The 19,221-nt window shown below is 46.1% G+C and overlaps 1 protein-coding gene across 1 annotated transcript; it reads left to right on the top strand.

Annotated features, from left to right (window-relative positions):
* The first annotated feature begins 3,081 nt into the window (after positions 1–3,081).
* SSH3 (slingshot protein phosphatase 3) lies at positions 3,082–18,511 on the top strand. The gene is made up of 14 exons (XM_083145893.1): positions 3,082–3,347; positions 5,163–5,200; positions 5,341–5,500; positions 6,653–6,771; positions 7,523–7,594; positions 7,672–7,737; positions 7,824–8,012; positions 8,421–8,502; positions 8,632–8,760; positions 10,282–10,328; positions 11,219–11,365; positions 15,102–15,302; positions 15,742–16,183; positions 17,995–18,511. The coding sequence occupies exons 1-14, from the start codon at positions 3,285–3,287 to the stop codon at positions 18,253–18,255; spliced, it is 2,016 nt and encodes a 671-aa protein (XP_083002019.1). The 5' UTR covers positions 3,082–3,284; the 3' UTR covers positions 18,256–18,511.
* The last annotated feature ends 710 nt before the right edge of the window (positions 18,512–19,221 follow it).

Here is a 19,221-nt window from a genome sequence, read left to right as displayed (position 1 = left end):
TACCAAAACTAATGCAAAGCATCCTGGGATGTGTAGTTCACTAACATCTGGAGGGCCGGTGTTGCCCAGCCCTGGTATAAGGTGACCGTGGTCATCACCGCTTCATGTTGTCCAGTGTCGCTCTCCCACACACCCTCAGCAATATCCTTCGTCTTCTGTACATGAAAGACGCAACCTCGGCCCATGCTGGGAAATGCAGGGAAGCGCCTGCACCGTCCCTGGCAGGATTGGTACTGCCGACGCCTGGTCTCGGCGGAGGTAATGTGGCCGGGTACCTACATTTACAGTTTCCATTCACTTTGGACTACAGATAATCCCACTTATCCTGGAATGGAATCTGCTCAGAGATTGTGACTACACATGTGAGGTGAGCAGGCTGTAACATGTCAGGCTCACACTGCACACAGTAATGTATACAAAGCAATGTGAGACGCCGCTATAATAGAAATAAACAGGTATTTATGCTTGTACCAGCTGACACCTTATAGGCCTCACGCCAACCAAACGTCATCTGATTCATTTATTACCATATTACGCAGCATCACATATGTAGTCATTTACATCAGCCCCTGACCCAGCGGAACTTACAGTCAATATTCCCTGCACCCAAACCCAGGAAGAACATATAAACTCCACACAATTTGGCCCTGGGTAGAATCCAACGATTGACCTGCAATTCATCAATGCTGACCACTGCTGACACGTGTTGTGTGCAAATCAGATTGCATACGTAGAACATTTCTATTCCGCTTTTTTTTTTTTTTACTTTGGCTAATAATGCATCTGTCTATCTATCAAAGGCTAACTACTCCTCACCCAAGAGCGTAACTACCATTGGTGCAAGGGGTGCAGCTGCTATGGGGCCCAGAGCTCCAGGGGCCCCATCTTTGCTGTTTAATTAATATGTTTTATATATATTTATCACCTTCAGTTGCTAAATAGGGGGCCCTTACAAACTTTTGCAATGGGGCCTGTGAATATCTAGTTATGCCTCTGTGACCTCACCTCTATTAGGTAAAGTACCACCACTGACCACTAGAGGCCACTTGACATACCAAATTACTGTGGTAAAATATGTCATAACAGAAAGAGAAAGCAATTTTTGTAAGGACACTGATCTGTTCTTTTGTTACTTGCTGGATATGGAGAGAGGAAGCTGTGAAGACAGAAATAGGAGTTAGGAGCAGATAGGGACTGGTGTAGGAATTACAGTTTCTATATGTGCCTCCCATATATATATATATATATATATATATATATATATATATATATATATATCAAGATATTATCGGAGGGCGCTAAATAGTATCACCCGATAGTTTCAACAATACAATAAAATATTATTTAAAAATGTAATGTAATGTACTCTTCATGTGTCCGATGTCAGCATATAGTCAAAACAAGACATTAGGAGCCCATACACGGTCCGTTGTGGACCGGCTCCGTTCTGTTCTATGCGATGCGCGCTCCCGCGCATCACATAGTACGGTACTAAAAGTATGTGCTGCACATACTTTTAGTACTAGCTACACATCGCATTGGCGGATCGCATTGCATGCACATTGCATGCACACGGCATGCGATCCGATGCGATGTGTGCTATTTAAGTCCCAAACGGATCATGTATGGGCAGCTATAGAATCCATTCAAAAAAGTAGTTTTTTATTTAGAACAAAACCCAACGCGTTTCGTCAAAAATGACTTCATCAAGGGTGTGATACAGAAAGAAATAAGGGGCTGTAAATATGGAAATACAATATAAATATTAACAATAATTAAATGATTCATTAAATAAGTATAAAAAAAATAGTGTATATACCAAAAAAAAGATCTTACAACAAGATACGAACATCGGAAAGTATTCTTTATGGTATAAATACATAAAATCTGGAAAAAAAAAATATATACATAAATGCATACGTGTTTAGCCAGGGGAGTGAGCAAGCAAATTAACAATCCAGAAGAAATATGCTAGAGAATTTGTCACCTACCAAATTGAGCCAGTGAGACAAAGACTGGATCGGGTTATAATGATCATGGTCCAGGAATAGAGCATTGTGTCCCCCCCCGGAGAGGGTCGTGTTAAGAGGTATGTAATGGTCATGGGGATAACTCTCTTCTTATTGTACGGGCAATAATCACCATAGGAAATATGAACTTATTATGAAAGGGATATCAATATTTCAGCTCCGTAAAATAAAGATATATATATTTTTCTTTTTTACATTTTTACAAAATGCAAGTGAATGGAACAACAATTCATACGTTATAAAATGTATTTCATGCATGTATTTTCCAAAAGCCGCTAGGGGCTGGCTACACGCTGTTACGTCTACCATCCGATGTTATCTACCAATGGTAAGTAACCTGTAACGTTGTATTTATTATGTGTGTGGGTACCTTTAGCTATATATATATATATATATATATATATATATATATATATATATATATATATATATATATATATATATATATATATATATATATATATATATATATATATATAGCTAAAGGTGCCCACACACTAGAAAGATCTGCGATCGTAAGATGTGCGCATAAATTAGCCTTGAAATCTTTTGTCCGTCCTGGACAAAAGATTTCAGGCAAGCGCACATCTTTACCAAAGATTTTTCTTAAGATCCCGTGTGCGTTCCTATGGATCTTTTGTTACATCTTCTGATGTTTTGTGCAGCACGTAAGATCAGAAGATTCAGCTAAAGATCCACGGGAGCGCGCATCGGACCAAAATCGGCCGATTTTCCACCGATTATCGGTAAACATCGGATGATATATCGGCCGATTTAGCGAAAATCGCCCAATCGGCCCAAAAATCGTTCTAGTGTGTGGGCACCTTTAGTTAGTGTTCTGAACTTTTAATATAGACATACAGATAGATAGATAGATAGATAGATAGATAGATAGATAGATAGATAGATAGATAGATAGATAGATGAGCAGACATACAGTACTGGTGTGTAAGTGACACTGACACCCACACCAGTGATTATTGTACTATGAGATGATGAGACAGGCAGCACCCTCCTGCCCCCGCCCAGCAGTCTCCCAGCTCTCACCCTTCCCTCCTTCTAGGGGCATGTCTGCAGTGACTGTCACATACTTCTCTCCCGGGCCCCGGTCCCTCCTCCTCCTGCCCGGGGCTGTCTCTCTCTCGCGCTCTCTTCCTGGTCCCTGCAGCACTGAGCAGCCGCCGCCAAGTAGTCTGCAAGACAGAGCCGGAGACTTGGGAAAGTCCGGGGGAAGAGACAGCCGGGAGCGGCCTGATGGCGCTGGTCACCCTGCAGCTGTCCTCCCTGGAGGGAGGGACGGGACCCACACCTGCCCAGGTAACCGGCTGGGATGGGGGCTGCTGCCGGGGACATAGCAGCGGTGCTGAGTGTGCTGTTCAGCACTACCCTGACGCTGGGGCAATATATATATTCTGTGCATGCCACATTCCTGCACACTGATATATATATATATATAATATGCAACATTCTCAATGCTGAATTCCAGCACCTTGGCCCTCCTATATAATCTATAACCAGGTGGTGCTTGCTGCTGTCGCACTCTGCTGACCACAGTAATCATTGCATGTGTGTGTGTGTGTATATATATATATATATATATATATATATATATATATATATATATATATATATATATATAATCACACACATTATGCAAGTATTGTAATCATGTAACAGTGCATTGCAGCTATACTGCAGCTCGCCCATTACTGATATGCCCTATGATGCTCCCCCCAGCTGCTACAATACATACATACATACATGCTGCATGGGTAATTATGCCCAGGATGGGTGACAGGCAGGAAAGAAGAAGTTATTGCTGGGTGTAGCTGTGTGCCTGCCTGCTATGGTGCAATGGGCTGATGTCTTGCAGTAGTACTGCAGTCAGCTCACACACTGATGGTGATTTGCCGGCTGTTATCAGATATAAGTCACTGCCTGACCCAATGAGGAAGCCACAGACCCAATGTCGCTAACATAAGCGTGACGACGATACCAAAATATCAACCAAGCATCTACAATTCATCAGTGAGCCATGTCAGTAAATGTTTCCCATAGTGTGACGCGTATAACGCTGCTGTAACCCATGAACCGGATCATTTATCCCTAGTACAAAGCGCAGGAACCTAGAGGGGGTACGGTTAGTTCAGGGGACTAGGTGGGGGGTAGAATGATTGGAGTTTATGGTGCTATATGTGTCAGGAAGCTATGGTACTAATACACAGGAAGAGTTAGGTAAACAGTACAAAGTACAATGTGGAGTGGACAATGCTTCTCTTTCAGAAGTATATTTATAGATATAAAGTGGTATTTGCCTTGCCCCTTATTCAGTATGTACACTTTTATAACAATAGATCCACCCCCATATCAGGTATAGATTATGTGACCACTAACCTAATACAGCTCCTGGCCACGGATCTCCTGTGCATGCCACTTCCAGTTATATCTGTACCGGGATCCCCAGCCAATCACAGACTCCCAATCTGCGGCTTCAAGAAAATAAAGACACACGGAACAGGCCCGGGGCCCTTCCCAATACATTGCTTTATCGTCTGTGCTAGTGTTCATTCTAGCACCCGCTATCTTGAAAACCCATGCATTTTCTGTTCCCTGCCTGGGGTGTCGCTGTCTGCTGTGGTGTTTCTAGCACAGGTCTGGTTTGCATATCAGTGCTTATATACAGACCACACTGTGCTAGAAGCAGTACAGCAGACTGTGACACCTCAGGCAGGGAAGAGTAACTGCATGGGTTTTCAAAGATAGCGGATGCTAGAATGAACACTAGTCTGCGCTTTTCAGCCTGGTACTGATACCATTGCTTAGATGGTTCCTGGCATGCTTTGTGTTCATTATAGCACCCTGTATCTTTCATAACCTGTGCGGTTCTTCTTCCCTGCCTGGGGTGTCGCTCTCTGCTGTGGTGTTTCTGGCATAGGTCTAGTCTGCATAAGTGCTGAGATACAGACCACACTGTGCTACGAGCACCACAGCAGAGAGGCATACCACATGCTGGGAAGAGGAACTGTATGGGGTTTTAAAAGCTGCAGAGTGCTAGAATGAACAATAGTAGTGGTGGGATATATACAGTACCCCACAGCAATGACCCCTGACAGTATGTTTTGTTGCTTTTAGGATGATGAGAAGATCAGGAGGCGGCGAATGCAGAGACGGTAAGAGAACAATAGTTTTTCTCTCAAAGCTGCCAACAACCGTTATGTTTGGGGCATTGATTACCTAGGTACTCTCTCTCCCTGTCACCACCTTGTGACTAACACCCGCTCTCATCCATATCATGTTCTTTCCCATACAGGCAGAGCTTTGTCATGGTGAAAGGAGCCGCTCTGCTCCTCCAGGATGAGGGAGAACCTGAGGAGATCACAGAGCCTCCCCAAACAACAGGCCCCAGCGAGCAGCAGCTCCACCTGCAGGCCATGCTGAGATTGCTGCGGGAGGAGGACACTCTACAATTGGTGAGAGGATATGCTAGATAAAATCATTATTTACAATGGAGGTGTCTGGCAATCTGCTTCCCTCCATCTGTTGTTCAAAGGCAGCTTTACTGGGTCTTCCTAGGTCAACATTGGGTTGTAAAACACACATGTTCCCTGCTGCTACATTGTAAAGGGGAGAGAGAGCGACTTTGTCCAGTACATGTCTGTACACCAGGTGTGAGAAATGCTGGGCTGCTGCATTGCAGGTTGTGGCCCAAACTTGTACTCTATATCGCCCCAAAGCAATCTATCTGGTGAGACCCGTTCCTATGTACATTTCTAGGTTCATTTATCAGGCCTATTGCAAAACGTGGCCGGGTGAAGACCACGTTTGGCTTGAGTGCGTGGTCATTGTCTTGCATGGGCAGGCGTCGGTGACACGCAGGAGCTAATTCCAAGTTAGTAGCAAAGCAGACTATGTTGCAATGTTAGGGGTGCAAATACATGGTTTTCTTTTTTATTGCAGGGTATATACTGCCTGCTTTTGCATGCAGCGTAGAGATGTTGGGCATTTCTATTTCTATATTGCAATTTAGGTTGGGTGTTGGACATGCCTCTCACATATGATTTGCTGTCTTAGATGATTTGGCCAAGCCTGAATGGCCACCTCTTATCCAATCTGACCGCTCGCCTGGCATGATCAGTGTATGTACTTCCTGCTATGATGGTTTAATAATATCGTAATGGGGAAACTTCAAAACGCAACCACAGTGTGGTCGGCTGTCAGTGTAAATAAAAATGATCACCTGCCCTGCTTTTGAATGACCGGTCCATGGGTCGAACACATATTGTCACCAGGTACAGAAGATTAATGGTTCTTAGGGTCAAATGGTTGCCGTGGCAATGGTCAATACACTTTATTTTTTTTTGTCAGCATGGTCTATGATTGGGGATAGTAACCTGCCCGTAGCGTGGCAAGCGAGTTGGTACCCCCCCCCCCCCCAGCAGTTTCTGTAGCAGGCGGAGGAGACCCCCCACCCCTAGCAGTTCCTGTAGCAGGTGGAAGAGGACCCCCCCAGCTATTTCTGTGGCAGGTGGAAGCATATACAGAACAGTGAATGTACTGTGGTCACCTTTAGGGCTCTGTTGTGTACTCCCGGCAGCTGAAGTGGTTCTTATCTCTCCCACCAGGCTGTCCGCCTGGAGCCTGTCCGGTCGTGTCTGACCAGATATCTGCTGGTGGTTTCCTGCTTGGGAAGAGCCAACGAGGAACAAACCATTCTGCTGGGCATCGACTTTCCTCACGACGGGTAAGACTTTGTTACGACACCCCTAATAAAGTGCAGCTCAGCGAGGCGCTGGGCATGTACACGCTGGTGAATAAGCCATAGGAAATGCAGCTATAAAATCTACCTCCCTTTTATCCGTAAATCCTATGTGTGTGAGCAGCCAGGACGGTTATTAAGCATCATCTTATGGTATAATCCCAACCAAAGCTGATGACTCAGGCTCTTTCCTGGAGTGCAGGAGACCCGCCGCTCCTTGGCAATGCCCTCCTGAATCATACCTACACTGGCATACATCTTAGAATTTTGGGGCAGATGTACTAAGCCTTGAAAAGTGATAAAGCGGAGAGAGATAAAGGCCATTATTCTGGTTCACTCGCAAAGGCAAATTCTTAAATGGACAAAAATATACTGCAGGTGGGGCAGATGTAACTTGTGCAGAGAGAGTTAGATTTGGGTAAGTTATTTTGTTTATGTGCAGGGTAAATACTGACGGCCTTATTTTTACACTGCAATATAGATGTAACCCCACTCAAATCTAATTCTCTCTGCACAAGTTACATCTGCCCCACCTGCAGTGCACATGGTTTTGTCCATTTGAGAAGGAATTTGCCTTTGCGAGTGAACCAGAATAAGGGCCATAGTACCAGCCAAAGAGGAATTTGTTTTCAAAACGGACTAGCACTAATTGATAGTTAAAAAGGAAATGTTGGGCATGAGTGTGAGTTCACGGTTTGTAGTTCCTAATTACCTGTGCCCTTTTGTGCTTGTACAGGTCTAATGGCTGCACTATTGGTACGGTGCTCCCGGTGTGGAGTAACACACAGGTCTTCATAGATGGAGATGGGTGAGTTCTCTGGCGGTATCGGCTGGCTGTCTCCATTACACGCACCTCTGGCTAATTCTTCTTTCTTTTTGTTACAGTGGATTCAGTGTTACATGTGGGATGGACGTCAGGGCGTTTAAACCTATATCTGTGCAAACTATGTGGTAAGTTGTCAATAAAGTTAGTTGCGATCTGTCCGCTGCTTCTGCTCTGCTTTTTTTGTAATTGCTGTCGTTGCTGTTTGTTGCAGGTCCCTGCTGCAGAGGCTGCACAAGGCTTGTGAGGCTGCAGAGACAAACAGCTCAATCCCAGGCAGCAGCCTCCACTCCGGGCTTGTGTACTACCAGGACCATAACCGTTCGCCCTTGGGATGTGTTAGTGCATGGGCAGCCACGTCGGACATCACGTCTGCGCGGAGAGATCCCACCACCCCAGAGAGGTGAGCGGGGAAAGAGTGCAGTGGTCTGTTACAGAGCTAGGACAAATGTTAGCGCAATGACTGAGGGGTGCACATTCTCCACCTTAGCAGAGAGGGGAGGGGGGGGGGGGGGGTGTCCAAGAATTGGCATAATATGGATAGTGATATAAAGTACATAGTATTTAGCATATTCATCGATTTTTTTTTTTATTATTTTTTTTTATTTTTTTTATATAGTTTTTTATTTATTTTTTTACTTTAACTATTACTTTAACTTTTATGATTTTTTTTTTTTTTACTTTATTCTTTTTCTTTTTTTTTTTTACCGTTATTACTTTCTTTTTCTGATTGTTGCAAACACTGGTATTAACCAGTCTTTCCCATTATAAGTGTGTTTAACACCAATGCTATTTACTGTCTGTCGCACAGAGAAGAGACAGAGAAAATCATCCGCAAAAAATTGCGAGACATCTTGAGGGAGAGTGATCTTGAGAACATTACATCTAAGCAGGTGAGGAAGGAGCGAGGATTCCAAGGAACATGTATCTGCGTTTTTTATTTACCTATTCTTTTACTCTCCTCTGCTCCCCTTTCTTCTATTTTGGTCTTAATCTGTTCTGCTCTCGTCTGTGCTCGGCAGGTGCGGAATGCGCTGGAACAGCACACTCACTGCGCTCTGCAGGATTACACAGAGTTCATCGATAACGAGATGATTATGATACTGGCTCAAATGGACCGTCCCTCTGAGATCTTCCCCTATCTTTATCTGGTGCGTCTTGTGTACTGTCCGGATGATTGTCACCTGCCTATCATACATCTATGGTGTACATATCATATACACATGGTACACCTATGGCACAGGTTCTGTGTCTTATTAAAATCAAGCGAAAATACAGGATTAAATATAGCCTTTGTGCGTCATTTTTTCATGTTTTCCAGATCCCCTATAAAAGAGCAGTGGTGAATTATTTAGTGATCAATTCACCTCTGATTATGGAAATTGCCATTATTTCTGTGTGTACTGTATGATGTTCCAGTATTCAGTGGGGATTTTGGTAAAACGGGAGACCCGTATGTTTTTCAGCATTTGCCGAATATAGGTAAGAGCATGGGTCTTCAAACTGTGGCTCTCCAGATGTTGTGAAACTACAAATCCCAGCATGCCTTGCCACAGTTTTGCTATAAGGGAGTGTTAAAACTGTGGCAAGGCATGCTGGGATGTGTAGTTTCATAACATCTGGAGGACCACAGTTTGAAGACCCATGGGTAAGAGCATCTGTGACACCGACTACTTTGGTCGGTTTATACAAAGCCGCAGTATCCAAGGTTATGAGCATGGAAATACATAATTGGCTAAGAGATATAGCAAACTAATACCGGACATTGAACAGGATTGTAGCAATCATAAACCCGCTGCAGTAGATGTGAATATGGCCCAAGGAGTAACCAGGCTGTTTCCTGAATGAGATGAGGTTTACGCATGTCCAGCATACAAGGAAGTCTGTAATCCTGAATGTCTGGTTCCATCTGTGGAATATGACGTTGGACCTGTGATGGCTTCTCACCAAACCACTATGACCGGTTAGGGGGAGAGACAGAGAGGTCAATTGTGTTTTTGTTGTGCCTAAAAGGGTCACGACCTCTGCAGATCTAATATGTAAATTAGCTGATGACTGTCATTTGTTGGTTCCCAGCTGACCTGACCTGCAGTAGGCTTATGACCTCTTTCAGGTTGAATAACATATTATACAGAACTTCTATTGGGCTGGTGACACCACAGGTTATCGTGCCAGTATATGTGCTGTTGGGGGAATCTTGTCCTCCCATCATGCAAAGCTCAGCCTGTGGCTTCTTGTTTTCCTCCATGGCACAGCCACTATCACTTATATCCTTGTTACAGGGGACAAATCAGACTCCCACTTGATCAGCACACCCAATGTTCTGATCATCTCATTGGCTGCAGGTTTTTCTGTCCCCGCTTCCTTTAAACTGGAGGACATCCCAAACCAAGCGGGAAAATGAAGACTGAATAGAATAAAGGTCCAATGTAGGGGGTGGATTTACCGTAGTATACCCTACTCCAATGGCTTCCATCTCTCTTCCTTTCCAGTGTGAAATGTATAACAGATTAGCGACCAAATTAATTACATCCCTCCCCAATTATTGTTGTCAGCTTCTGGCAGTGCTGTCTTTAAAGCATGTCTGCCACTGGAGGGCGCTGTTGGGGGAGGATCCTGTTTTGTTCCCACTCCCGGAGACCTCAATGTTCTGTTTTGCTTATTCCTTGCAGGGGTCAGAGTGGAATGCCTCCAATTTGGATGAACTACAGAAGAACAAGTAAGATCTCGTCAGCCTAGAATCTGAATGATATATCTAAATGGCCGTCCATTTATCGTGTTCTATAGGCAGCTGGAATTCATATATATACAAACATACCATGGGCCATTAACATCCGCTGCCCTGTATCGCCGGGCATCGCATTACTACCACACATGCTCTAACATATTAACGCAAGGGACAGCTCTTGCGATAAGAGGTGTCCCTTGTGATGCGGTGCCGGTGCTGGACTTCCGGGTCAGAGACCCGGGAGTCCATCTGCGCAGAGCGCCGGAGCCTGACGCAGGGCATGCTGGGAGGGATCCGTGACGGATCCCTCACACAGCGCTGCGGTAAGAAGCCCATAGGTGATGGGGGTGGCGCAGATCGGCGGAGGACGCGAAGGCAGTCCATAGGCTTCCGTGGGGTTACGCCATCTAGAACCGGCGGCGGGGCTTTGCTGCATATGAAAATGCGCTAAAACCCCCGAAAACAGGGTTTTTACGGCATTTTTTGTTTGCAGCATATCGCCCATTGATTTTTACAACACAAAGGAGTAACTTGGTCAGTCGAGTGACCTGTAGTGGTCAGTGGCAGTACTTTACCTCAGTGAGTTGTGGAGTAGTCGGCTATATATGTATCTATTGGGATGGTTGCCATGTGCTGGACTGGGGAGGGGGTGGGGGTGCGTCTCGTGCCCTCGACTTGAACCTCACTGTTCGGTGGGTCACCTGGTTTTGGGGATAACGCACCAGCCAATCAGCTGTGTTTGAAAAATAGCAGTTGATTGGCTGCTGTGTTATTCCCCAACCACTTTATCACTTCACCAGGGTTATTGCACCAGCATGTTCTCTTATTTTATATATCTCTTTCTGCAGTATTAATGTGTATTTTTCCCTCCACATCCTCAGGGTCACACACATACTGAACGTCACTCGCGAGATTGATAACTTCTTTCCCGAGACCTTTACGTACCTAAATATCCGAGTCCTGGATGAGGAGAGCACAAATCTGCTGCAGTACTGGAAGGAGACGCATCACTTCATCTCCTCTGCCAAGTAGGTCTTCTCCCTGGTGCCGGGGAATTGTGCATGTCACGTTCTAAGGGGCAGCTAAGCTAATGTACCTCATATCTATCCTCTGGAATTTGCGCCCTGGGCTCTGAAGGGCAATGTAGCCACAGCGAGGAATGCCTTGTACTGCCTGCCTTATGAGAACAGACATTACTTCTAAATCCAAAAGACGGTGCATCATCAAAATTTGATACTGACTGCTTGCGCTTCTCTTTTTAGCAGCCATCTTTGTCCTGATATCCCAGAATGCAACTCTGTCACATGCTCACGTTACCTTATGTTTATACAGCTTATCTAGTAATAGTTATATCTCTTTCACATTGCACAAATTAACCCAGGTTGTTGCCGAGTTGATGGGCTGTCTGAAAGGGCCTTCTGAAAATACCCAGTTCCAGCAACCAGTTATTCCAGCCCGGGTTAAAAGAAGGGCTAATCCTGGACATGGGTTGCTTTTCAGTGGGAACAGGTAACCGCGACCAGGGTCTTGTTCACCCTATAGGGAGGAGGCAGGGTTCGCTCCAAGCACTGTCTCCTCCCCCTCCAGCCACAGGCCGCTGCCCCGCCCAGTGGGGTATTTATAATGGGTGAAATGTGTGCACCCATTTTTTAATACTTACCCTCCGGAATTGGAATTGCCAACAAAATGGCCACTGCACTATTTTTCTGGCAGTTAACGCATGCGCAGTGGAGTCTGAGTGCACTAGGCAGCGGATGGGCGCTGCTCCGGCCAGAGAGGAGAAGGCTTTGCACGGGCTGCCTCCTCTCTTAAAGTGCCCCTGCATCAGATGCTGAGGCAGTACACTATCACATGTGTATGGTTTGTATAAATAACATATATGACCTATTCTAAAGTAAATGGTGTCTGTATCTGTATAGTGTGTGTACTCCAGTATGTGTATATTGTGTGATCACAGCACCCCTGCCTGGGGAGTTGCTGTCTGCTGTATTTCTTCTAGCACAGTGTGGTCTGTATATCAGCACTGATATGCAAACCAGACCTGTGCTAGAAACACCACAGCAGACAGCGACACCCCAGGCAGGGAAGAGGAACTGCATGGGTTTTCAAAGATGGCGGGTGCTAGAATAAACACTAGATAACCTTGACACTCCAGCAGTTATTTAACTACACATCCCAGCATGCCCTGCATCAGTTATAGAATGGCCAAATAGTGAAACTGTAGCAGGGCATGCTGGGATGTGTAGTTCAACAACAGCTAGAGTGTCAAGGTTAGCCATCCCTGGCCTAGTGTAAAAAGGATAGCCTTAAAACCTGGACTGTAATATGACATTGACTCAATTTCAGTTTTTTTGTGTGTTTACATTTTGGGACGGGCCCCATAGGAGAAATGTTCAGGGATAGTGTTTTTTTATTTTTTTATTTTATTTTTTTGAAGCATAGAATTTAAAAGGGGCTGTATGTTACCCAGGGCAGGTACGAAGTATGAAAATCGACCACTAACTGTCAACAGGGCTTAGCTTGACATATGAAATAGGTTGACAGGCCTAAGATCGACAGGGTCGGAAGGTTGACACAAACATAAGGTCCACATGAGTTTTTCACGTTTTTTTTTTTTTCACCCTAATGTCGACGTAAATCGACATGGACAAAAGAACTTGATTTTTGACCGTCGACCTTCCCATTGTTGCCCTAATGCTTGTGTCGACCTAAACCCCGTCGGTTTAGTGACCGTATCCACCCCCACCTAGGACGGGGCCTCCTGGCACTGACCAGTTTTGTGGCTTAGGTAAGTTTTAGCTGTTGCCCCTAACCCACAACCAATCACTGTGTTGGGTGTCCCTCGGGAGCACCGGTGCCCTAGTCCGTTATATATGACCTGCGCCTTGGACCGGCATCGCATCCAGAGCCAGAATTGTATAATCGGCAGGTGGTTTCCATAGTTATGGTGGAAGTGGCGCTTCTAGTTAATATCTCATCTCCTCCCATCTGGTCTCCTCTGGAATGGAACCCAGGTCTCCCGCTTATGGGGAATCCTGAGATGTGTTTTTATTTTTTAAACGAATACATGAAATTTGCATGAAATACAGATATTCTCAGGTGTGATTTATTTATTAAATAATGAAGGGAAAAAAATCTCTCTTTTTGTAAAATGTGTTAAAGGATCCGATTCTGTGCTGATTGTAGACCGTTTCCTGTTGAGTATGAGTTGATGCTGTGTAGCGTGTGGGTGCACTTGGAAGTGGCGATAGGGACAGAACATCACTAACAGAATGAGATCACGGTTTCCATGACGATAGTGTTAGCCGGAAGTCAGAGTATAACCTACACGAGGGATCTAGGTGCTGCAAATGTCAGAGTAATCAATACAATTCATCCTGCATTACAGTCCATTCAGTATAGAGCATGTGGGGTATTTATTTATATATACATATGGTTTAAGACAGACCTATCCAAACTGCAGCCCTCCAACTGTTGTGAAACTACACATCCCAACATGCCTTGCATTCCCTATTAGCAAAACTGTGGCTAGGCATGATGGGACGTGTAGTTTCACAACAGCTGGAGGGCCATAGTTTGGACATGCCTGGTTTAGGATATTGTCATTGCACAATTAACCTCTGCTCACTTTTCTGTTCTTCATTTCCTCAGTTGTGCTTGGACATTGCCCTCACTCTTAGTTTTGGTGGTCTGTATCACCGCTGCTTCCTGCGAGGGAGGTTACGGGTACAAGCACCATCACTTTCCTCTCCACTTCTCCTGCATCCTGCTTTCCTGATTCTGACTTCTGCTGCCCTCAGGACCTGCTCTTGTCCGCTGCCTTCTCCCATTCCTGCACAGGGTTTGTCCTTGGTTTTGCTTTGCTGGCTGTTGTGTACTGTCTTTGTGTTTCTGTTGCCTCCGACCTGCCCTCCCCTCCATTGATGCTTTTTGTGCCGTAAGCCATTAAATATTGTTTTTGACAGTGTTTTGCTAATACAATCTCAGTAATTAAATCCATAGTTTTCCTGAATGAACTGACTGACTGTTCATTCTAGCGACGTGCTCCTTGTAAAGTCCTTGCAGTACTCCTTCCTGCCTGGGGTGTCTCTGTCTGCTTTGGTTCTTTTAAAGCTGAGGTACAAACCATACTGTTGGAGATCACCACAGCAGACAGCGACACCCCAGGTAGGGAGGAGGAACTGCAAGGATTTTACAAGGCAAGTAAAATGCATTGTAGAGAGGCTTTTCTTGTTGCTGCTAATAGCATTTGTGACTGTGAGGAATAGGTATAATAACAGCAACCACAGTGCCTTGTTCTGAGCACAGCAGCGGGTGCCCCAGGATGTTATACTGAGGCTCAGCAGTAGAGGGAGCTATAGAGATCTCCTGGGGCAAGCATGGCCAAACTGTGGGCCTCCGGCTGTTGTGAAACTACACATCCCAGCAGCTATCAGGGAATGCTAAAACTATGGCAAGGCATGCTGGGATGTGTAGTTTCACCGTGCCCAAAGTATGCTGAGCGCAGCCAGTAAACTTATACTGTGTCCTAGCCGACCCCATTCTTAAGAGCTTTAGATTTTACCTCAGAGTATCTTGTTTGCCGGTTCCTGCCATGCCAGTGTATGGCTAGGCATCTGATCAGCTTCAAACATTGGATTTTGGTTCTTACATATAGTTATCGGATCAGACCAATTATTTTTTTTTTTTCCGAGATGTCTGGATGTTTTTGTTCTCCATTCATCTTAAGCTATGGTAGAGTGATTGTGATTGTCTCCTTCACAGACGCCAAGGCTCCCATGTCCTGGTCCACTGCAAGATGGGCGTCTCTCGCTCAGCATCCACCGTTATCGCGTACGCCATGAAGGAGTACGAGTGGAAGTTAGAAGACGCTTTAAAACACGTTAAGGACAGACGGAACATTGTACAACCTAATGCCGGTTTCCTGCGACAGCTGCTGACGTACCAGGGAATCCTGGGAGCAAGGTAAGCACTGAGGGGGTCTTCATACTGAGCCGCAGGCAGCTCTGCAGTGGTCATTCTAGAACCCTGCATCTTTCAAAACCCGTTCCTCTTCCCTGCCTGGGGTATCGATTTCTGCTTTGGTGCATCTAGCACAGACTGGTCTGCATATTAGTGCTGAATTACAGACCACACTGTGCTAGAAGCTGGCGTTTCTGATGTTGGCTTCGGTAGTGCATGTATAAGTGTGTGGTGCGTGATGCCCGTGTCTGGAGACAGTCCATAGTCACATTATAGCGTATAGTGTATCCACGTTCGTTATGTGGTGCTGCGTGCGGCTCTGAATCCAGCCTGAGGACATCTCTCTCCTGATAACACCCCTCCTAGAGTCCAGGTTTCTAAACACTAATGCTTTCCCTATTGTCTGCTCTTTCCTCCATGTCCACTCTCCCGGTGCCCTTAGTAAGCAGCGGCACAGTTATCTGTGGCATCCCAGTACTGAGTCACCAATCCCGCGAGTGCCTTCCCCTCCAGAAGACCTCTGTGACTCTACTACCAAAGCGCCTGCCTCTACAAAGAGGAAAATGAACCTCCGTGCTCTGATGAGGTCAATCAGTGAGATGGACACAACAGACTCTATTCCAGAGCCACAAGGGGGAGCAGGCCGAGAAGAGAGACACACGGGTCTGTTGGACGCTGGGTCTGAACAGCGGGGGAGTGTCCCGGAGCAGCCAGACCGTGCGTCTGAATGGCGTCGGAGCGTCTCGGAGCAGCTGGACAGCGTGTCCTCGTTGGATGAAAGTTTTCACGGCTCTCCAATAATCTCTATGGACCAAGAAGAGAGTTTTAATGAGATGGAGCATCCGGCCACCACAAATGTTGAGGAGAACATCTCTGTGGATGAGGTAAGTGCAAGTACACCCTGTTGGCTAGAAGTCTTAATCTCAAAAGTGGAACAATGACCATGTAGTACTGATTAAAAATTGCTGTATAAACATACGCATAAACTGTACCTCAACCTTAACATTAGGGTAGCTGTAGCAGTGGGAGCCAACACCGGTACATACCGCAAGACTTTATCACCACCGGTCCACCAGGCACACACACCCCTGAGCTGGGAGGGACCCACCTTCCCTGTCACAGTTACATGTGTTATATACAGGGTGTAACTACCATAGGTGCAGGAGGTGCAGCTGCTATGGGGCCCAGAGCTGAGAGGGGCCACCTTCCCTGTCACAGTTACATGTGTTATATACAGGGTGTAGCTACCATAGGTGCAGGAGGTGCAGCTGCTATGGGGCCCAGAGCTGAGAGGGGCCACCTTCCCTGTCACAGTTACATGTGTAATATACAGGGTGTAGCTACCATAGGTGCAGGGGGTGCAGCTGCTATGGGGCCCAGAGCTGAGAGGGGCCACCTTCCCTGTCACAGTTACATGTGTTATATACAGGGTGTAACTACCATAGGTGCAGGAGGTGCAGCTGCTATGGGGCCCAGAGCTGAGAGGGGCCACCTTCCCTGTCACAGGTACATGTGTTATATACAGGGGGGTAGCTACCATAGGTACAGGGAGTGCAGCTGATATGAGGCCCAGAGCTGAGAGAGGCCACCTTCCCTGTCACAGTTACATATGTTATATACAAGGTGTAGCTACCATAGGTGCAGGGAGTGCAGCTGCTATGGGGCCCAGAGCTGAGAGGGGCCACCTTCCCTGTCACAGTTACATGTGTTATATACAGGGGTGTAGCTACCATAGGTGCAGGGAGTGCAGCTGCTATGGGGCCAGAGCTGAGAGGGGCCACCTTCCCAGTCACAGTTACATGTGTTATATGCAGGGGTGTAGCTACCATAGGTGCAGGAGGTGCAGCTGCTATGGGGCCCAGAGCTGAGAGGGGCCACCTTCCCTGTCACAGGTACATGTGTTATATACAGGGGTGTAACTACCATAGGTGTAGGGAGTACAGCTGCTATGGGGCCAGAGCTGAGAGGGGCCACCTTCCCTGTCACAGGTACATGTGTTATATACAGGGTGTAACTACCATAGGTGCAGGAGGTGCAGCTGCTATGGGGCCCAGAGCTGAGATGGGCCACCTTTACTGTCACAGGTACATGTGTTATATACAGGGGTGTAACTACCATAGGTGCAGGGGGTGCAGCTGCTATGGGGCCCAGAGCTCAGAGAGGCCACCTTCCCTGTCACAGTTACATGTGTTATATACAGGGGTGTATCTACCATAGGTGCAGGGAGTGCAGCTGCTATGGGGCCCAGAGCTGAGAGGGGCCACCTTCCCTGTCAAAGTAACGTGCTATATACGTTTTGCACCATAGGGTGGTACATAAGGGCCCTTACAATTGTTTAATATGGAGCCTACAATTATCTTTTATGTCTCTGGCCAAGAGTATTTTCTATCTATGTTCCCATCTCTCACCCAAGGTACGAGCTCAGCCCGGCCTCTATTAAATGTATTGTTCCAAAGCATTCTGCCTGAATGTTGCAACCATTGTATAGAACAGGGATGGGGAACCTTTGGCCCTTCAGCTGTTGTTGAACTACACATCCCAGCATGCCCTGCAACAGTTTTAGCATGGCTGCGTAGAAAAACTGTAGCAGGGCATGCTAGGATGTGTAGCTCGATAACAGGTGGAGGTCGAAGGTTGCCCATCCCTGGTGTAGAAGAGAGAGAGGAGACTGCTGACTTATGTTTTGATTCTATAGGTATTCCAGAGCAGTCCTACTCCTCCAGCCCCCCGCACTCCCTCCTCATCTGCCCGCCGGAGATCAAGGCGCAAGAAGAAGCTCGTGTCCCAGCAGTCCGTGGAAGGCCCTCAGGGAGGCTGCGTTGCCAAGTCGCAGTCCGTGTTAGAGCTTGAGGGGGCAGCACTCGTATCCAGGCGCCTGCAGGACGCAGAGAAACTAGGCCGCAAGGCCAGGATTATACGACAAGACAATGTGGGGGAAGCCCCAGGGGAATCATAGGCCGCCTCACGTGGCCTGCAGACGTGGACAGTATATAGTGGGGGGAGCATAACTTTATTTTTGTACAAATGTTTTTATGTTTTTTTTTTTTTCCACTGTGCATTAGACGAGAGAGGTTTTTAAATAAGGTTAAAAAGACTCAGGGATGGCATTAAAGTTTCATATTATTTTATTCATAGGCATAAATTCATAATATGCTATGTTTTTTTCAATTTAATAATATGCATTGTAATAAAAAGCAGGAAGAGGAGTAATACTGATGTGGCGGCCATGTTATTGGAGACCAAAAGTTATGGTGTACACTGTGGAAATAGCAGGTCAATTTAACATGCTTTAGCTGTAACGGAATGATCTCTAACGGTTACCACAAAGGCTGCCTAGCCTCAGTTTCCTCTGGTGATGCCACCATGGTTTAAAAGGCTGTCCCCTGTAATGCCTGATGGGGCCACCTTAGTGTAGCTGGTCTCAGCCATCGGTCACATGATCCCGGCCCACCTTAAGTGCAATTCATGCAGCGCCACCAGCTGTGGGCACCTCAAACTGGGGGCCTAAGTGAAAATCGAATTTGACTGCGGAGAAGAACCACTTGGCCAATCTAGTCTGCCCATGTGTACGCACGCACACACTAAAGGCCCTCATACACTTGTGTGAGGTATGTATCACATACAGCCTCACATGCGATACTGTACCTTAGCAACCACCCACATAGGATACATCGTAAGCCGTCCATTTGTATATGATGATGTTACTTATCCGATGGATCGTAATTTTAAGGTAAATCACATACAATATGGCACTTTTCACACAATTTATCAGCCAGATGGCTCGAAATTGTGTGATACAGCGCCATATCCCAATAGTGTATGAGCCTTTTTGCAAACAGCCTGTAAAGTTCTTTATCCCCCCCCCCCAGAATCTGGCCAAACGTTACCACACATCTGTATACGAGCATATTCGATAAATGCA

The sequence above is a fragment of the Crinia signifera genome, chromosome 6 (assembly GCF_055691185.1).
Source record: "Crinia signifera chromosome 6, ASM5569118v1, whole genome shotgun sequence".
Lineage (NCBI taxonomy): Eukaryota > Metazoa > Chordata > Amphibia > Anura > Myobatrachidae > Crinia > Crinia signifera.
Note: the sequence above shows the minus strand (reverse complement) of the source record. Positions and strands in the feature narration are given on the sequence as shown.

Bases quoted from the DNA above. Each gene is read 5' to 3' on its own strand.
- SSH3 (XM_083145893.1), top strand. From the start codon at position 3,285: ATGGCGCTGGTCACCCTGCAGCTGTCCTCCCTGGAGGGAGGGACGGGA. The intron at 3,348-5,162 runs GTAACCGGCTGG...TGTTGCTTTTAG, and splicing joins CGGGACCCACACCTGCCCAG to GATGATGAGAAGATCAGGAG. The intron at 10,329-11,218 runs GTAAGATCTCGT...CCACATCCTCAG, and splicing joins GATGAACTACAGAAGAACAA to GGTCACACACATACTGAACG.